The sequence below is a fragment of the Pseudophryne corroboree genome, chromosome 8, assembly GCF_028390025.1.
Source record: "Pseudophryne corroboree isolate aPseCor3 chromosome 8, aPseCor3.hap2, whole genome shotgun sequence".
Lineage (NCBI taxonomy): Eukaryota > Metazoa > Chordata > Amphibia > Anura > Myobatrachidae > Pseudophryne > Pseudophryne corroboree.
The window spans coordinates 78,715,008-78,733,825 of NC_086451.1; the positions used below are offsets into that span (position 1 = coordinate 78,715,008).

An 18,818-nucleotide genomic window follows, 5' to 3' on the forward strand; every position below is an offset into this window, starting at 1 on the left:
AATATTTTTTGTTTATAATACTACACTATGATCTACTTTTTTCTCAATTCTGAGGTAAAAGCGCAAGCAGCCATTCAGGGTGTTATCCAGTCTGGGGCTTGTTTGTGACAACGCCTAGAAAACGGTTTGTGAGTTTCGTCCTTTAAATTATCCATCTTTTACATTTGCCATATGAATGTATATAATTATTTTCTACATCTTTCTCTTCTGCTCCTTTTCCCTCCTGCAACACCTAGACATTTGCACACATACAGCACATTAACAGAATAAGACCCACTACTTATGGTGAGGACATGTTTTATTTTTTTATTTTTTTATAAGCTCTACTGCAATGATTTCCTTTCATATCTATGTATTAACAGCAAGTTTAACCCATTAAACTATACAAATCCCTGTAATTGCCATTCCACAGGACTGAGAAAGCCAGAGACAGACTTCCGTAACCTGTGATTTACTGCACAAAAGATCTGTAATGATAACACAAACCAATCAATGAGTGTGGGGAAGCAGTGAGAGGGTGGTGAATAAAATGCGCACAGAATGGAGGTCTTCTATTGCGTCTTTGTGTTTTCGCCCCGTTTTTTCATTTTCTTTGAGCTGTGACCTTCTTTTGCAAACGGTGATATTCTTTTAACCTGTAAACCAGACGGAAAACAAGGAGTTGGGGGGGGGGGAAAGTAAATTAGCAAAGGGCGGCCTCATTCATGCAAATCAATTTCAGGAATGGAAAGTAGTCACAAGGTCAACCTCATTTGTTAATAAAGTCAAAGAGCCACTTATTAAAAATAATGCTAGAATGATGTGGTTTTATTTTTCCCCTCCCTCATAAATGCCTTAGAAGACAGAAGGGTGATGGCAGATCACTGGTGATTCAACAGCTTTGAATAAAGCCAATTAAAGCGGAAAAAAGCCTTTTATGTTAATGCTGAAGAAGCATGTGAGGTATTTATAAAAAGAGGCACTGACAGAACAGGTACAAGACACTGTCAACAAAAGTAAAAGCTGATTGAAAAGTGAAAACACAGTTTCAAAGGTTCAACCCAATACGTTGCAGAGCAAAATCAGTGCTAACAAGGGACTCTTTGCAGCCTGCGGAGCAGTGATAAAGGATTTATGGCAATTAAAATCCAATTATTTAATACTGGTATGTTTGTTCTGTATTTCACTTGAGGGCCTCTTGCAGGGCAGATTGTTGGGATGTCCTTATTTGAGAAAGCCAGCTGCACCCAGGATATCATGAATGTTTATCCTGTTTGTGTAGGGCTCCCATTCTCTTTTTTTTTTTTTTTTTTTTTAAAGGTCAGCCCTCAAGTGTGAGGTAAAGTCTTCCCAGTGTGTTACCATGAAAACAGACACTAACCTATAGTTTCCCCAAACTCTGCCTTTACAAGCCAGGTTTTAAGGATTTCCATGCTTGCGCACAGGTGACTTAATTAGTACCTCAATTTTATTTAACCATTTGGACTCAAGCAGGGATGTTCATAAAATTTGGACTGCAATAGAAACTCTGCACTAACCCTATTACTCCAGATGTGAAATATGAATTCTGGGAAATTATGACACAGAGGTAAAGGGTATGACCAGAATAAAATTATGTTTTTCTAATTTTGCCCCATCTGGGTCTTTATATTTACGAGCCTTTACCTGGCATATTCCACAGAAAACTATTCATATTTGTCTATGACCTCTTTCTTTACAATCCCAGGGGGAGATTTATCAAATCTTGAAGAGATATAATGTGGAGAAGCTGCCCGTCAGCTTCTAAATTTCATTTTTCTAGCACAGCCTGTAAAATGACAGTTACTGTAGATGGTTGGTATGAGCAGCTTCTCCATTATTTCTCTTCAAGCTTTGATAAATTTCTGAGATTTAGATATGTTACAAACAAAGGGACAGATGTGCTAAGCCTTGGAGAGAGATAAAGTGGAGAGTGATAAAGTACCAACCAATCAGCTCCTGACATTTTTCAAACACAGCCTGTAACATGGCAGTTAGGATCTGATTGGCTGTTACTTTATCACTCTCCACTTTGTCACTTTTCAAGGCTTACTATATCTCCCCCAAAGTGCCCAGCCAGACGCAGCCTAAAGATTTCCAGCTCCAAATTCAATACAGTGACAATGGGGTTTATTCGTGAAGCAGTGGAGAACAGACCAGTGGAGAAGTTGCCCATGACAACCAATCAGCATCTCCCTTATAGTTTATAGAATGTACTTGATAAAGGCTTCCTTCAAAGCAGGTTGGTTACCATGGGCAACTTTTCTACTGGTCCTTTTCTCCACTCTTTTCACTGCTTCGTGAATAGACCCCAATATCTGTCTGTTACAGTTTATAGTGTACTAATAACAATTTGACTGTCTAAGGATGGCTGCCATTTTGGTTACAGAATATCTAAGAGGCCCTACACACTGGCCGACCCGCCGCCGAGCTGCCCGACGGCGGATACGGCCGACGAGCGACCCGGCGGCGGGGGGGCAGTGACGGGGGGAGTGAAGTTTCTTCACTCCCCCCGTCACGCGGCTCCATAGAACTGCAGGCAAATATGGACGAGATCGTCCATATTGGCCTGCATGCACAGCCGACGGGGGACCAGCGATGAACGAGCGCGGGACCGCGCATCGTTCATCGCTGGAGCCTCCACACTGAAAGATATGAACAAGTTCTCGTTCATTTATGAACGAGATCGTTCATATCTTTCAAAAAATCGGCCAGTGTGTAGGGCCTATAAGTGCAACCAACTATGCTGCTTAGACACCTAGACCTCCGAGGCCTTCCAGGTAGTACGGAGTACACCTCACCTTACAGCGTTGATCTTGATGAATCCAGATGCGTCACTGGGATCATAATCCCCCTGCTTGTCCATGCTGTACATGGAAGACAAAATGGAGCAGAGAAATTGCTTATACAAAAACAGTAATATCTAGAGTGTACCCATCATCTTCACATTGTGGAGGCCATTTTTGGAGACAGACATTTTGTGGGCTACACCAATATACGTAAGAGTCCATAGTATCATAAAGTGCCTCTGGTGAAGCCTTTAGTTCCCAGTCTAATAATACTGGTTCAGCCCACAACTGTGTGTAAGTATAAAAAATAAAAAAAAGGCCCAGGAATACCGTAGTACTTGACCATATTAACAATTACATGGCATCTACCATGGTATTTTGTTTGTAAAGGGTGGTAATAGTAAGCATAAACACTGGCGACAGTGATCAACCATTTTATTGTTAATAAATGCATTCTGACAGAAAATAATTTGAGGATACATGGGAAAAGCAGTGAATATGCTGTCCTTTGCTTTGCTGGATTAAAATAGAGCTTGATCAAGACAGGTCTGGATTTATGCCCCCAGTCTCAATGCAACTGCACCTTCTGCCCACTTGGATCTTGGGTTGGACTGCAAAAAAAAGGGCACTGTACAGACACCAAAAAGACCTGGGCTTTGCATAGATATGTAAAGTGTTCTTTGTGCAAATCACCACAGGATACTGAAGAACTGCAGAAGTGTGTCTTTACTAGCGGCAGTCATGCTAAACAATGGTTGCAGAGGCACTTCCTGTATAACAAGTGGATGGCAAAGCTGCAACATCCACATACAGTATACATCTACAAGATGCTATCAGATGGCTCACCAAGCTACCATCCAGGTGTGAGCCTACTCTCTCTGCTCTCTGGAAATACCTCCTCAAAGTAGAAGTATACGAAGATTTGGAGGGAGAAAGAAAAATCTGAAGAGGAATGCCGTGCTAGAGTGTAATAATTGCATCACTGTCCAACTTCCTTCCATTGTCGAACCACTTCTTTCTTCTAAAAGACTGAGTGTTTTATCTGAATTTATGTCAGAAATAAGCTATGGGAACAAGAGATTATTGGTCGTGTCTTCAGAACATGTGGCACATTGTTTGAAACTTTTTTTCCTTCCATTGGACAAAGTGTGCTTAGAAATGGTCTTCTCTGCATAAGTGCATCCAAGAGATGCAGAATGTGTCCCAGAAAAGATATAAGAAAAACCTGATCTGTGCTCGCTTAAAATGTTTGCCAAGTTTAAGTTCCTTTGGAAATGACAGTGTGCAATTCCGCATAGCAAGAATGCTCTATGTATGCTTTACACCTCTCTAAAATCTTGGTCTGCAAAATAAAATCATATTTCCGCAGTGCTCTTCACACTTTTGCAAATCAAAGCCTACAGAAGCATCTAACATGGTTTTGCTCTGCATCTTGGCAATGACCTCCATTGTGTGAGAGGGTGTGAGTGTGTGTGAGTGTGTGTGTGTGTGTGTGTGTGTGTGTGTGTGTGTTTCCCTGCTGTAGTAAACTGGATTGTAAACTCCAGCAATTACCATTCTGCTAAAATATATACTATCACTAATTTATAATAATTGTATTTATTTAGCACTCATTCTCCAATAGGACTCAAGGCACTTACAGATAAGCTAAATAACTGTAGGTGGCCTGGAAATTTAATTTATCTTTCTTGTGGAACCTATATTACTTGAGAGGCAACACAGTGGTGCTGTAGTTAGCATGGCTGTCTCACAATTCTAAAGGCCTAATTCAGACCTGATTGCTGGACAGCGATTTTTGCAGCCCTGCGATCAGATAGTCGCCGCCTACTGGGGGAGTGTATTATAGCTGTGCAAGTGTGAGAACACATGTGTAGCAGAGCTGTACAAAGTGATTTTGTGCAGTCTCTGCACAGCCCAGAACTTACTCAGACACTGCGATCACTTCAGCCTGTCCGGGACTGGAATTGACGTCAGACACCCTCCCTTCCAACGCTTGGACACGCCTGCGTTTTTCCAGACACTTCCTAAAAACGGTCAGTTGCCACCCACAAATGCCCTCTTCCTGTCAATCTCCTTGCAATCGCTCATGCGATCGCTTTTTTCGCACCATCCCGTCGCTATGTACCAATGCCCGGTGCAGTCGTCTGACGCGCCTGCGCATTGCAGTGCATACGCATGCGCAGTTCGGACCTGATTGCAGGCTGTGAGAAAACGCAAAAAACAAAGATGGAGGCTGCGCTGGATTTGAGATATATAACAACAATGATCTAAATGTAATAACAATTTTTAATAAGGGTATTAATCTAAAATAGTGTGATGATTACACCATATACATGCAACATGATAAAATTTAAAAGCATACTGTTTGATGAACAATGCGTTATTAGGGTTACCCAAGTTGTCAGGAATTGAAAAAGCTGCTAGCTGACAGCAGCGAAACGCGTCAGTTGCACAGGGACCGAAGCCAGGAACTTATTGTTGAAAGACCGAACCACCCCCATCCAAATCCAGATCACTATTTGCCTACGGAGGACTCAAATAGCAAGCTGAACCGATGACATCTTTCCACCGTAATGCAGGAGGAGCTAACCACCTATAAATCTGGAGCATCACAACCTCTAACGGTAATCTACTAACACATCGGACATTGCTTATCTCCTAAATCTGCTGGTACTGGACACTATCATTGGGGGACTATTTAGGAACGGACATTCCAATTTTTCAACCCTCTTCAATTCCTGACAACTTGGGTAACCCTAATAACGCATTGTTCATCAAACAGTATGCTTTTAAATTGTATCATGTTGCATGTATATGGTGTAATCATCACACTATTTTAGATTCATACCCTTATTATTAAAAATTGTTATTATTACATTTAGATCATTGTTGTTATATTTCTCAAATCCAGCGCAGCCTCAATCTTTGTGGGGGTGACTTCCCCGTTTTTGAGGCCGCAGCTTGTTGGAGCATCACATACTTAAGGCGCCTAAGTACCCAGGGTAACCTAACTTCACGTGTGAGAAAACGCAGCCTAGCGATCAGGTCTGAATTAAGCCCTAAGTTCATAGGTTCAATTCCCTGCCAAAACCTGCGGTTTGGCTGGTGGAAAACGTATACACTGGAAAAATAGTTCCATTTTTTATAAATTGAGAAATATTTGAATACTGGTTCAAACCAAAGGGTATAACCAGCTGTTTACAATGATAATCTTCTTATTGTATTTCTTCTGTATGTAGAATATATTATAATAACAGGACGTTATACAGAAGAAACTAACAAAGTATGTTGGCTGGCAAAACCAATTTGGCAATAAGGTGGAATTTTTTCCATGCCCTGAGCCTTGTTTCACATAAACGTCTTTAGTTACTATCATACCACTCAATACTGCTCAGTGTTATGTCTGTGAATTTCTCCCAGTTGCATTCCTTATCCCCTATAAGCAGTTCTCCTGCATTCCCTGTCCCCGCTCCAGTCCCCATCAGTCGTTGCGTGCTCCCTGCTTGCTGTTAATATCGAACTAACTATTACGGAGAGATTGAAACAGGGGGATTGTAAAGCCAAACCGCCGCCTGGCCCTACCAGCATCTACTACCCCTCCCAATATAAAATTACCACCATCTTTAAATTGTGGGAGAAAAAAAAAACCACACGACTTGAGAATGATTTTACCTCCCTTGACGTGAAACTAAAGTATGAAGGAAAGAGAGACAGTGAAGAAAACCGGTGGCTTTTATTTTTGCTCATTGAAGTGACTCTGACCTGCTCTATAATTACGTTACTTTATACCCACTGTGCGAAGGCATTTCCACCCTGTGTTAGTTGCAGCAGCTCGCTCGCTCCCCCTGCTTCCCGTTATGCTGTCATTCAAAAGCTTTCAAAGCAGAAATGCAGAAGTCAAAAAGAAGAAAGGCAAATGGTTGGAGACACGGTGAGTATAAAAGCCGGCTCTCTCCTGATCGCGCTCACTTTAGGGTTTTTTTTTCTTCTTCTTTTGACTTTATTCATAGAACCTCCAAGAGAGAGAGTGACATAATGAGGGGGGTGGAGGTGGTTTGAGAAGCTGCTGATTTGGAACACACGGGAGGAAGGAGGGAGGGTGGGTTCACCCATGGACTGTGGTGGTGGGTGGGGGTGCGTGGTTGGGGGATAATAGGAGTTCTCCCTCCCTTTACAAGTAATAAACAGAAATCAATTTGCATCTACACTTTTTTTTTGCTAGCCAAGTGATCTACTGCTGGACATAGACACTGCAACTCAAAAATGATGGAACGTGTTAAGAGCTACAAATCTGGGGAACTGCATCAAGTACAAGAGAAGTGGTAGCGTGCAGCTGACCATGCATACAGTGGGGGCTACACTACAAGAGAAGGGGGTAGGTGTAACAGCCTGAGAAATATGAATGAGCAGTATAGGGTAAGGTTATCTAAGGCAATACACAGTCATCATCCAATCAGCTGCCTACGGCAATCTCACACTGTACCTCTCTGATTCAAAATTCTGAATACAGAAATCAGATGGTGTATGTGGGTGTGAGTAACGCCCAGAGCAAAGGATTCTGGGTAAGCGACAACCACAGTTATATTGGTTGGGGAGGTTGGGTTTTATGTATTAATGTATTCCCATGGATATTTTATACAGCAGTTACAGCCTGTATATGGGGCATAAGTACACTGTGCAGAGACATAGGGGTATATGCAAGTCACGGCGAATCGCGGCAATTTTTCGCTGTTTTTTAATTCGACTAAATTCGCCAGGTGAATTCCGGAAGGTGGCTTCCGGAATTCACCATATTCAATGAAAAACGGATTCGCCAGAGTCGCGGGCGAAAATCGGCCGATTTGGCGGATTTTGCCGCGATTTTAAAAAACGGTAAAAAACGGGAAAAACCCGGAAAAAAAAAATGGCGTGGGGTCCCCCCTCCAAAGCATAACCAGCCTCGGGCTCATCGAGCTGGTCCTGGTTCTAAAAATCCGGGGAAAAATTGGCCAGGGATCCCCCGTATTTTTAAAACCAGCACCGGGCTCTGCGCCTGGTGCTGGTGCCAAAAATACGGGGGACAAAAAGCGTAGGGGTCCCCCGTATTTTTAACACCAGCATCGGGCTCCACTAGCTGGACAGATAATGTCACAGCCGGGGGTCACTTTTATGCCGTGCCCTGCGGCCGTGGCATTAAATATCCAACTAGTCACCCCTGGCCGGGGTACCCTGGGGGAGTGGGGACCCCTTCAATCAAGGGGTCCCCCCCCCCAGCCACCCAAGGGCCAGGGGTGAAGCCCGAGGCTGTCCCCCCCATCCAATGGGCTGCGGATGGGGGGGCTGATAGCCTTTTGTGATAATAAAAAGATATTTGTTTTTTCCAGTAGTACTACAAGTCCCAGCAAGCCTCCCCCGCAAGCTGGTACTTGGAGAACCACAAGTACCAGCATGCGGGAGAAAAACGGGCCCGCTGGTACCTGTAGTACTACTGGGGAAAAAATACCCCAAAAAAAACAGGACACACACACCGTGACAGTAAAACTTTATTACACACTACCGACACACACATACTTACCTATGTTGACACGCCGACTGCCACGGTCTCCGACGATCCGAGGGTACCTGTGAAAAAATGATACTCACCTTCCAGCGTCCAGAGATAAATCCACGTACTTGTAAAAAAAAAAGAAAACGCAAATACCCGCTCCATACCGGACTAGAAAGGGGTCCAATGCTTTCACATCAGACCCCTTTCTCCCGAATGCCGGGACATCACGTGACTCCTGTCACTGAAGTCCCTTCAGCCAATCAGGAAGCGCTACTTCCGTGGCGCTCACCTGATTGGCTGTGCGCTGTCTGTACTGTGACAGCACATCGCAAAGCCGCTCCATTACTTTCAATGGTGGGAACTTTGCGGGTAGCGGTGGGGTCACCCGCCGGTCAGCCGCTGACCGGCGGGTGACCTTACCGCTAGCCGCTAAGTTCCCACCATTGAAAGTAATGGAGCGGCTTTGCGATGTGCTGTCACAGTACAGACAGCGCACAGCCAATCAGGTGAGCGCAACGAAGTTGCGCTTCCTGATTGGCTTAGAGACCTTTCTGTGACAGCTGTCACTGACAGGTCTCATTCGTGGAAAGGTGTCCCATGTGTCAGCATGGGACCCCTTTCAGTCCGGCATGGAGCGAGTGTTCGGTTTGTTTTTTTGCCAAGTACGTGGATTTATCTCTGGACCATGGCTGAGGTGAGTATATTGATCTTTTCTTTTCAGGTATCCGTGGATTCTACATGGAGAAGAGGACCGATGTCGGCGTGTGAACATAGGTAAGTATGTGTGTGTCGACGTATGAAATAAAGTTTTACTGTCGACGGTGTGTGTGTCCTGTTTTTATTTGGGTATTTTTTCCCCAGTAGTACTACAGGTACCAGCGGGCCCGTTTTTCTCCCGCATGCTGGTACTTGTGGTTCTCCAAGTACCAGCTTGCGGGGGAGGCTTGCTGGGACTTGTAGTACTACTGGAAAAAACAATATCTTTTTATTATCACAAAAGGCTATCAGCCCCCCCATCCGCAGCCCATTGGATGGGGGGGACAGCCTCGGGCTTCACCCCTGGCCCTTGGGTGGCTGGGGGGGGGGACCCCTTGATTGAAGGGGTCCCCACTCCCCCAGGGTACCCCGGCCAGGGGTGACTAGTTGGATATTTAATGCCACGGCCGCAGGGCACGGCATAAAAGTGACCCCCGGCTGTGGCATTATCTGTCCAGCTAGTGGAGCCCGATGCTGGTGTTAAAAATACGGGGGACCCCTACTCTTTTTGTCCCCCGTATTTTTGGCACCAGCACCAGGCGCAGAGCCCGGTGCTGGTTTTAAAAATACGGGGGATCCCCTGTCAATTTTTCCCCCGCATTTTTAGAACCAGGACCAGCTCGAAGAGCCAGAGGCTGGTTATGCTTTGGAGGGGGGACCCCACGCCATTTTTTTTTAGGATTTTACCGTTCCAGCAATAAAAAAAAAAATAAAAAAAAATAATATTTTAAAAAATATATAAATAATATTTGTGCCTCCAAAAAAAAAAAAAAAAGTACCTAATACCTTCTAATATAAATAGATCTGCTATTCCCAAAAAAAAAAAACACAAAAAAAAACATGTTTAAATTTTTTTTATTTGTTTTCACCCTCCAAAGTGTGGCGGATTGAAAATGACGAATTTGCTGTCTAAAAGCACTGCTGTCGAATTTCCAAACTTGAATTGAATATGCTTTGGTCGAATTGCAGCACTTGTATCATTGCAGAAAAGTCGAATTTGCAAAAATTCGAATTTCAAAAAGTCGAATTTTGAAAGTCCGTTTTTTGGTCGGAAAGCACTGAATTGCATAGGCGATTTTTTTTTTTGGTCGAAAATGACCCGAAATTCGACAATTTCGGGAATTCGACCGCAATTGCATATACCCCATAGGATTTAAGAGGGGCGCTTCCAAATGCAAATCGTTCAGCATTTGTGGGCTACATGCTACAGCAGCCAGCAGGGCATTACGGAGGGTAGTGCAGGCAGCGCGTCGCACAGGGCGGGATGTTAGGTGGGGGAAGCAGAATCCGCCCTGCTTACCCGATAGCCACTGCCTGCTCTCCTCCATCTCCTGCAATGAGGGACAGACGTCATGTACAGTGCTGTCAAGGTGGGAGGGGAGCAGGATGGCCAGCGTTTGGGATGCGTGTTATGGGCAGAAGCGCTAAAGCTCTCAGGGGGATTGGGCGGCTGAAGCAGCACAGAGCTCATGGCTGCCATGTTATCGTACGGTCAGCCAGTTTTTACCCTGCATGCAAAACAAAGAAATGTATTTGCTCCCCACAGTGTTGCAACAGGGTTTGCTCCAGATATAAAGTTACATGTTGTTTTTGTTTTCCCAACTACATACATTATATATATATTTACAGATCAAAGCATAATTCTATCTGTTTAACTCATAAGTTCAGTGTGTGCCAAGTAGCCATGTATTAATGTGAATAATGTGTTACACTGGATGTGCGGAATTGTGCACAAATTTAATAGGAAACTTATTGACTACACATAGTGGAGGGGGACTTTTTATAGGCTGAGCCAATGTCAAACAAGCAGGTCACTCACTTTCCCTGCATTGAGAGGAACAGGACATTAAAGATCCCTCTTGGAGCCCTACAAACAAAGCATTCTGGGATGTTAAATTGCTTTCGGTGGGAGCAGATATGCCGCAGCAACACCGGTGGCAGTAAGTAAGACCCAGTAGCTGATGGGCTCTGACAGGCCCCCTCAGTTACCCCAGACCAGCAGCTGCTGCCACGGTTGCTGCAATGTTGGTTCTATAGCATCATGGTCAGTGCTGCAATGTCTGATGATTATAGTTAAACAGACAATTGTATTGCTATCTCCATAAGGGCGAAATATTGTGGAATAGGTGAAGCGTACATGAGTTTAAACAGTCTGTACGATTTTCATCTATAAGTTGTACTTTCTGTAAATGTTCTTTAGTTTACCATGACCTTCATCGCCTATTCAGCTAATGACCCAAAATTGAAAAAGACTTTAATATTATTTTCTCCTTCACCTTTATCATAATATATCTTACCCCGGTTCCCATGTAACACCTTACAACTTGTAGCAAGAGTGGGCCCATCTTGGATGGTTAACCAAGCATGACATGAAAGACAGATCCCTGGGTGATTAACCTGTGACTATCATTATACACAGCTAATAGGGGAAGGCCTGAGGGGTAGCAGTTGTACTTTCTATGGCTCCTCTTCTGATTTATAAACATAAAGAGGGGTTGGCATTCCAACATGGTCGCCCAAGTGTTCACTTGTACAATATGAACTTAAAGTAATTACAAAGCCGGAGGGCAAACTATCTACTTATGTTTGGACGACTCTTCCCACAATCTCTGTAATGGTGGAGGTTGTAGTCCAGCAGAACCTAGGAGGTGACTAGTGATCGGCTTACCTGACCAGCTCCTCGTTATACAGTGACTGTGGTGACTCTCTCCCCAGCACGTACACTTGTCCCTTCAGGATAGACACTTGCACCTTCCCTTCCACCAGCTCCTGAGATTTGGTGATACAGCCCAGCACAAACTCACATTCAGGACTGTACCAATAACCTAAGGGCACAAAACCAATACATCTCCATAAAGGGAGCAAAGAAATTCCATCAGTATATACGACTTCAGAACAAAGAATGTTGTAGTCCCTATTTATTGAATATAGTCACTGGGGTTTATTTACTAAGGTGTGAGGTTTTTTTTTTTTTTTTAAATAAGTGAAGATGTTGCCCATAGCAACCAATCAGCTTCTACTTAACATTTATCTAGCTGCTTCTAGAAGATAATAGCTAGGATCTGATTGATTGCTATGGGCATCATCTCCACTTCTAAAAAACTCACACCCTAGTACATATACCCTCTGTGTGGGTGTGGCTTATTGCAGTAAGGACTTGTACCTGTGACTTAAAAAAAACAAACAAAAAAAACCAACAACAACAACTAGCCACCATTTTCATTTACTTATGAAAGGCTGCACCAAGTACTTTAAATAAGATCTAGAACAAAAAATTAAACGATTTCACAGGAACTGGTTACAACTAAATACTTATAGATCAGCAATCTCACACAGGAGTATTTATTTATTCATTTAAATAACGTATTAAATAACATTTAAGCATGTGCCTAATTTTTATTTAAACCTCATCCTACAAATCATTAATTTTCCTTTCAAAATCGGTGGGATTTGATGGAGTCAGAGATTTCCAGAGGTGCGGGATGCCAGATGATCTTGGATGTTTTTTCAAAGGGGCAATCACTTACAAGGCAAAACATTGTGTTTTCCCCTTTAATAAAATGCCCGCGTTCGGCTGGCATACTGCACCTTTGGCGATCTCGGACTCCATTACGGAATGTCTCCTACACACAGGCTTTCAGATATAGCTTGTCATGTGATGGCAGATAAGGGAGAAAGAGGGTGAGGATGTCACAGTGAAAACATATCTCATAAGGCCACTGCAAAGGTTCTCTGCTCACTACATCATGTGCCATGCGGCTGTGGTTGCCTTGACAACACTTGAAGAATCTGCAGAATTATTAATCATTAAAAATGGTCAGAAGAAACAAATTAAGGGCAAAGGTGATTTTTTTTATAAAGAAATAAAATAAAAATAAAAAAGGGAGTGCTGCTTTGATGTCACGTTAACAGACTACGGGAAAAAGCAATTTTTCATCACTCACTTCAGGTTCTGCAAATTAAACTTGTAGTGTGTCCTTCAATAAGATACATAAAAGGCAAAATAAAATTGCACAAAGATAAAAATAAATAATAGCCGAAATTGTATTGGATTTGGTCAGAAACAGAAATTAAACACTTCATTTTGAAATAGCTCTCTTACTTACAATTTGTATTTCAGGCTAATTTTTCACTTTACAGTTGGAAAGTTGACACATTAAACAAGAAGAGAGACTTAACAATGCATTGGGTATTATTTGAAATCACATTTGATATAACCCAACCTTTGTGCATGGCTGACCTCTGCGTTCCATGATCTGCTAAGAGACGATTGGCAACTTACCTCTGGCTAGTAACATTTTGATCGTAATCACAGAAACTGGCAAACTATTGCTGGAGTTTTATCTAACGCTGCAGAATGTGGTTTTCTGTTCCCGGGGATCTATAAAGCGCATACAATAACACTGCTATTATTTCTCTGTGCTACAAAATCCCATCCTCTTCCTCCCCCCCCTGTGGCCTCTAGATGAAAGACGCCAGGCTGCGGCCTGACCTTGCGCTTTATCAGGGTCACAAATCAGGGCCCATATGGGCTGCTGTTTGCTGAGAGCCTGTTCAGGTGAGCTCACCTTCCACTGCATTCTACTAAGGTAACATTAGTCGACATAGGAAGAAAGGGCTCCCGCTTTTCTCCCGGGAAAGGAATACCAAAGCACATCTGTCCCCGGGTCTCTGACAGAGCGGCCAATCCCTGGGGCTGTGGTAGCTTTATCAATGAACCGGCAGCAGCTAGAACCCAACTTGCTGCAATAGAAAAGGGGTTTTGTCACACACTAAAAAGCGTTCTGTAGTAGCTTTGTGTGTGAAGCAACAGCCCATAGTCACACATGGGCCACTGACCAGTCTATCTCATACTGAACTAATGGAATCACTAATGGGTTGCCGTGGGTTATAGCAGATATGTGAGATTGGCACAGAGCCGTTACATATGCCTTAAAGGTTGGTAAAAGTTTGTTATTTTTAGAAACAGGGCTATTAATTCAACAGGCAAATGCAGAGGGGCACAAGCTTTTATTATTACATATCACTGCACCTATTTTACATATACTGTAAGTGCCTACTGTGGGGCAAGCCGCACTTTGGGGGTAATTCTGAGTTGATCGCAGCAGCAAGAAAGTTAGCAATTGGGCAAAAACAATGTGCACTGCAGGTGTGGCAGATATAACATATGCAGAGAGAGTTAGATTTGGGTGGGTTATTTTATTTCTGTGCAGGGTAAATACTGGCTGCTTTATTTTTACACTGCAAATTAGATTGCAGATTGAACACCCCACCCAAATCTAACTCTCTCTACACATGTTATATCTGCCCCCCCTGCAGTGCACATGGTTTTGCCCAATTGCTAAAAAATTTCCTGCTGCGATCAACTTGGAATTACCCCTTTGTTCATCTGCACACAGCGGTGCTGATTTAGGATAGGGCCGTATTTAGGGGGGATGGGGCGATTGGGATGAACGCCCCCCCCCCCCTAACTTAGATACAGCCACGCCCACTTAGGAACTTTCTGTTGCTGCAGCTCTGGGCTTGGGGGTGAGCTGCGATGTCAGCGCATCTGCTGTGAAGGGACCCGTGGCCAGGCGGCGGCTTTGTAAGGAGTCATTGTGACTCTTTGGTGTGCTGCTGCTCAATCGCTGTGATTAAGAGAATGCCGTCCGGCCGGAGGAGGACAAGGAGGAGGACAAAAGGAGGCTGCTTCTGGGACTAGTCAGATGACATGTACATATTACATACCTCCCAACTTTGGCTATAGCTTAAGGGAGACACACGCGCGGCCTCGCGTGCTCCCGAAAAGGGGGCGTGACCTAAGAAAAAGGGGCATGGCTTCAAGGGAAGGCCCGCGATTGCGAGCCACGCCCCTGTTTTCATCACTGAGGGGGCATTCCCAGCGCTCCATGAGCCGCTGGCATGCCCCCTCTCCTCATGTCTCCACTGAATAGACGCTGTGCGAGTGCAGGAACCTCCAACTGACCCACCCTCCTGTGGCCCGCGGGTGGGACAGTCCCAAAAAAATGGGACTGGCCCACGAAAATCGGGACAGTTGGGGAGGTATGAGATTATATACTGTAATACAACTCTATTCTGAATAATACCGCTTTTAGACCTACATAGCGGGTCGCAGCCGGGAGCCTGACACGGGTGCTACCCGGCTGCGACCCGCGTCAGCCCCCATTTAGACCGGAGTCACCAACCCGGCATATTGCTGGGTTGGTGACATTGCCCGTGACGCAACGGGGGCGGCGCTTGGAGGTCACATGATCTCCAAGCGACGCCCGCACATACACTGTAAGCGGGAAGCCGGGTCGCGCGATCCGGCTCCCGTTTACAGTGAACAGTTTGACGGGTTGAACACGTGTTCAACCCCGCAAGCTACCCGAGTTGGAATACCGAGTCACTCGACCAGGACTATTCCAACTTTTTACACCGAGCAGCAACACGGGTTATGAACGTTCATGTGCAATAACCTGTGTTATATGCTGCCGGTGTAAAAGGGGTATAACAGTACAGTGTTGTGGCAGTGCCCTGTCAATGTTACTGCACTTTGTGTTAGTAGGCAGTGTGACAGGGCAGGGGTGCAGATAGTGAACTGCATTAGGAGAAGCTGCAGTTGCACTCACTTCCGCTGTTTAATTAATCTGTAAATTTATTTATAAGGCATGTTTCTATGCATCTTACGTTCTCAGAAATAATGCTATGGGAACTTTTGGCATATTGGTTGTATCAAGGCAGTACATTAATGAGCAGCCAGGTTATATGACACTGCATTATCTGAGGAGGCAGGTGTTGCGTACAGGAAGCCTCAGGAATACACTATTTTTATTGATAAAACTTGCAGACACATCTTTGGGTTTTATGTAAGGTATCTAATGCAAGCCTGTGTACCATAGTTTCCTACCTTGCTGCACCATCCTCCGGGAGGCTGCAGCGTGGTAGGCTAATAGGGGCGTGTCCGGAGGCGATGCGGGCTGTCCGGGAGCGTGGCTGACGGAGAAAGCGAGCGGTCCGGGGGCGTGGCACCATAGTTGCGTCATCGTAGCCCCGCCCCCACTAGTCAGTGCCGAGAAAACAGGCACTGTACAGCGGGGGGCGGATCTACGGTGACGCAAATCTCATTATCGTATCCCCCTCGAACCGTCCACTTGTTCTCTGCTGTGGGCGGCCAAGGGGAAGTGCGGGGGCTGGCAGGAATAGCGGGACACTTGCCCACCTTTCAGGGGGGCTGGGTGGGCCACCCGAGGGTAGGCAAGTATGCTGTGTACCCTATAGTTTTTCAAGTGCGGTGGAACTGAAAGTTCCAGCATGCCCTGCTCCTCCCATAGCCCTTCTCTTTCAGCCTCCTCCTGACTGACTGGGAGCTACAGGTGAGGCGGCCCTGCTCTTGCCCCTGGGGGATGACATCACAGTCTAAAAAATGGGAGGGGCAGGACTGGAAGTGGGAGGAGTAATGAGTAGAGAGAGGAGTCTGTATTAATTTTTAAACCGCCCCCCCCTCCCAAAAGAACAGTCTAGATCCGTTCCTGATTCAGAATAACCGGGGTCATTCTGAGTTGATCGCTCGCTAGCTAGTTTTAGCAGCCGTGCAAACGCCAGGCCACCACCCACTGGGAGTGATTTTACCTTAGCAGAAGTGCGAACGGTTGTATCGCAGAGCGGCTACAAAATATATTTATGTAGTTTCAGAGTAGCTCAAAACCTACTCAGCACTTGCGATCACTTCAGACTATTCAGTTCTGGATTTGACGTCACAAACCCGCCCAGCATTTCCCCAGCCACGCCTGCGTTTTTCCCTGGCACGTCTGCGTTTTTCTGCACACTCCCTTAAAACGGTCAGTTGCCACCCAGAAACGCCCACTTCATGTCAATCACTCTGCGGCAAGCAGTGCGACTGAAATGCATCGCTAGACCCTGTGCAAAACTACATCATTCGTTGTGCCCGTACGTCATGCGCAGAACTGCCATTTTTTAGCCTAATTGCAGCGCTACAAACAAATTCAGCTAGCGATCAACTCGGAATGACCACCAACATCCAAGGAATCTGGCTGTCCCGATGCTGTGAATGGGACCAGTCACACTGTCCCGTGCCCAGGTTGGATTCCTGGGTCACTGGACCTGGGTTATTTTTCAGGGGATCCTCTCACACTTACCCAGGACCCAGATTAACCTGCCAATAACCGAGGTTGAAGCGGCAGCGTGCGAGGGGTAATAAAGAACTTGGCAAGATCTGTCTGTGAAATTGGATGCTTTTGGGCAGCAACAATGAGCGCACGGTACTCCGCTGTATTGCGGGAGTGACATGGGAATGGAATATAGCTCTGACTTGTGAGTACAGGGTAGAGAAGCCTGATGGATCTCCCGTACCTCCTGCAAGTGCTCATACTTACTAATGCGAGCGGTTGCGGTGTGGGCAGCGTGCCTTTCCACTTGCATGTGCATGATCCCCCGCATTAGGTGAACAGACACGGACATTAGCATGAGGCAATAAATCTGGCTTCCTCGTCTGTCCACAACTACAGCCATTGGGCGGGATGTACTAAGCAGAAAATGCGGTAAACCCCCCATTTACCACATTTTCCTAATGTACAAAGACCTGGCCGCCAGGTCAGCGCCGCAGAGGGGTTCGCCAGCTTTTGCTGGTGATACCCCATAAAAGCCTATGGGCTTCTTTCCATAGTGCTATGTGAGGGATCCAATCGGATACCTCCCAACATGTACTACGGCCACCTACGTCATTCTGCACATGCGCAAAATGACACAGGTGGCCGAAACCCGGAAGTCAGAGAGACGCCTGGGATCGCGAAGGACAGCTCTTATCGGAAAAACTGTCCTTCGCAATGCTAAGCGCATATGTAAGTACATATGCGCTTAGCATCGTGACGGTGGGCGGCGATGTCACAAAGTACATCCCGCCCATTGTGTGTGCGACCAGAGGATCCTATTTATCAATGTACGAGTGACAGCTTAGTCTGACGGAAATGCACCAGACCTCACAGTGCAATTACTACATTATTAATTATTTCGATTAGTCTAATGTTTTATCTGGATGACCCATTAAACAGACTAAAAAATTTTTTTCTTTCCCTCATAAAATAGTGATTGCTGGATCCTTCCCTCATAAAACAGTGATTGCTGGATCCTTTCCTCATAAAATAGTGATTGCTGGATCCTTTCCTCATAAAAGAGTGATTGCTGGATCCTTCCCTCATAAAATAGTGATTGCTGGATCCTTTCCTCATAAAATAGTGATTGCTGGATCCATCCCTCATAAAATAGTGATTGCTGGATCCTTTCCTCATAAAATAGTGATTGCTGGATCCATCCCTCATAAAATAGTGATTGCTGGATCCATCCCTCATAAAATAGTGATTGCTGAATCCTTAAATCAATGAATTTCCTGTCATAATATTTTGGTGCAGTTTACAATGGTTTGCGGTCATAATATCTCTGTGAAATGGACTAATCAGAGCACAAGGTGTTCCATAGAAGCTGGCGGCTGAGAACAGATTGCTGAGGCCAGTGATTCACGGACACCACTCTATGGGCCTGATTCTGAGATGTACTCTATGTGGATGTTGCAGGCAGAGGAGTGATTATTTGCCACTGTGAATGCCCAAGAGCCGCACTGCGCAGTAATTTATTAGTGGCACCGCACGCACAAACGATCTATTTGCAAAATGAGTGACAGGTAGTCAGTGTTTGGGGGCGGTAATGGTGGTGCCTAGAGAACCGCAGGTGTGTCAGGACAGTTTCCTGAC

At 45.1% G+C, this 18,818-nt stretch overlaps 1 protein-coding gene across 3 annotated transcripts in view; it reads right to left on the reverse strand.

Annotated features, from left to right (window-relative positions):
- Positions 1 to 280: 280 nt before the first annotated feature.
- The window catches only part of ASS1 (argininosuccinate synthase 1), a 215,048-nt gene continuing 196,510 nt past the window's right edge, over positions 281 to 18,818 (reverse strand). For all 3 annotated transcript variants that reach the window (XM_063936716.1, XM_063936715.1, XM_063936717.1), the window contains exons 14-16: positions 11,738 to 11,894; positions 2,799 to 2,864; positions 281 to 635 (exon numbers count right to left, since the gene is read on the reverse strand). In XM_063936716.1, coding sequence (XP_063792786.1) covers positions 584 to 635; positions 2,799 to 2,864; positions 11,738 to 11,894 — 275 coding nt within the window. In that variant the 3' untranslated portion in view covers positions 281 to 583. The remainder of the gene's footprint in view (positions 636 to 2,798; positions 2,865 to 11,737; positions 11,895 to 18,818) is intronic.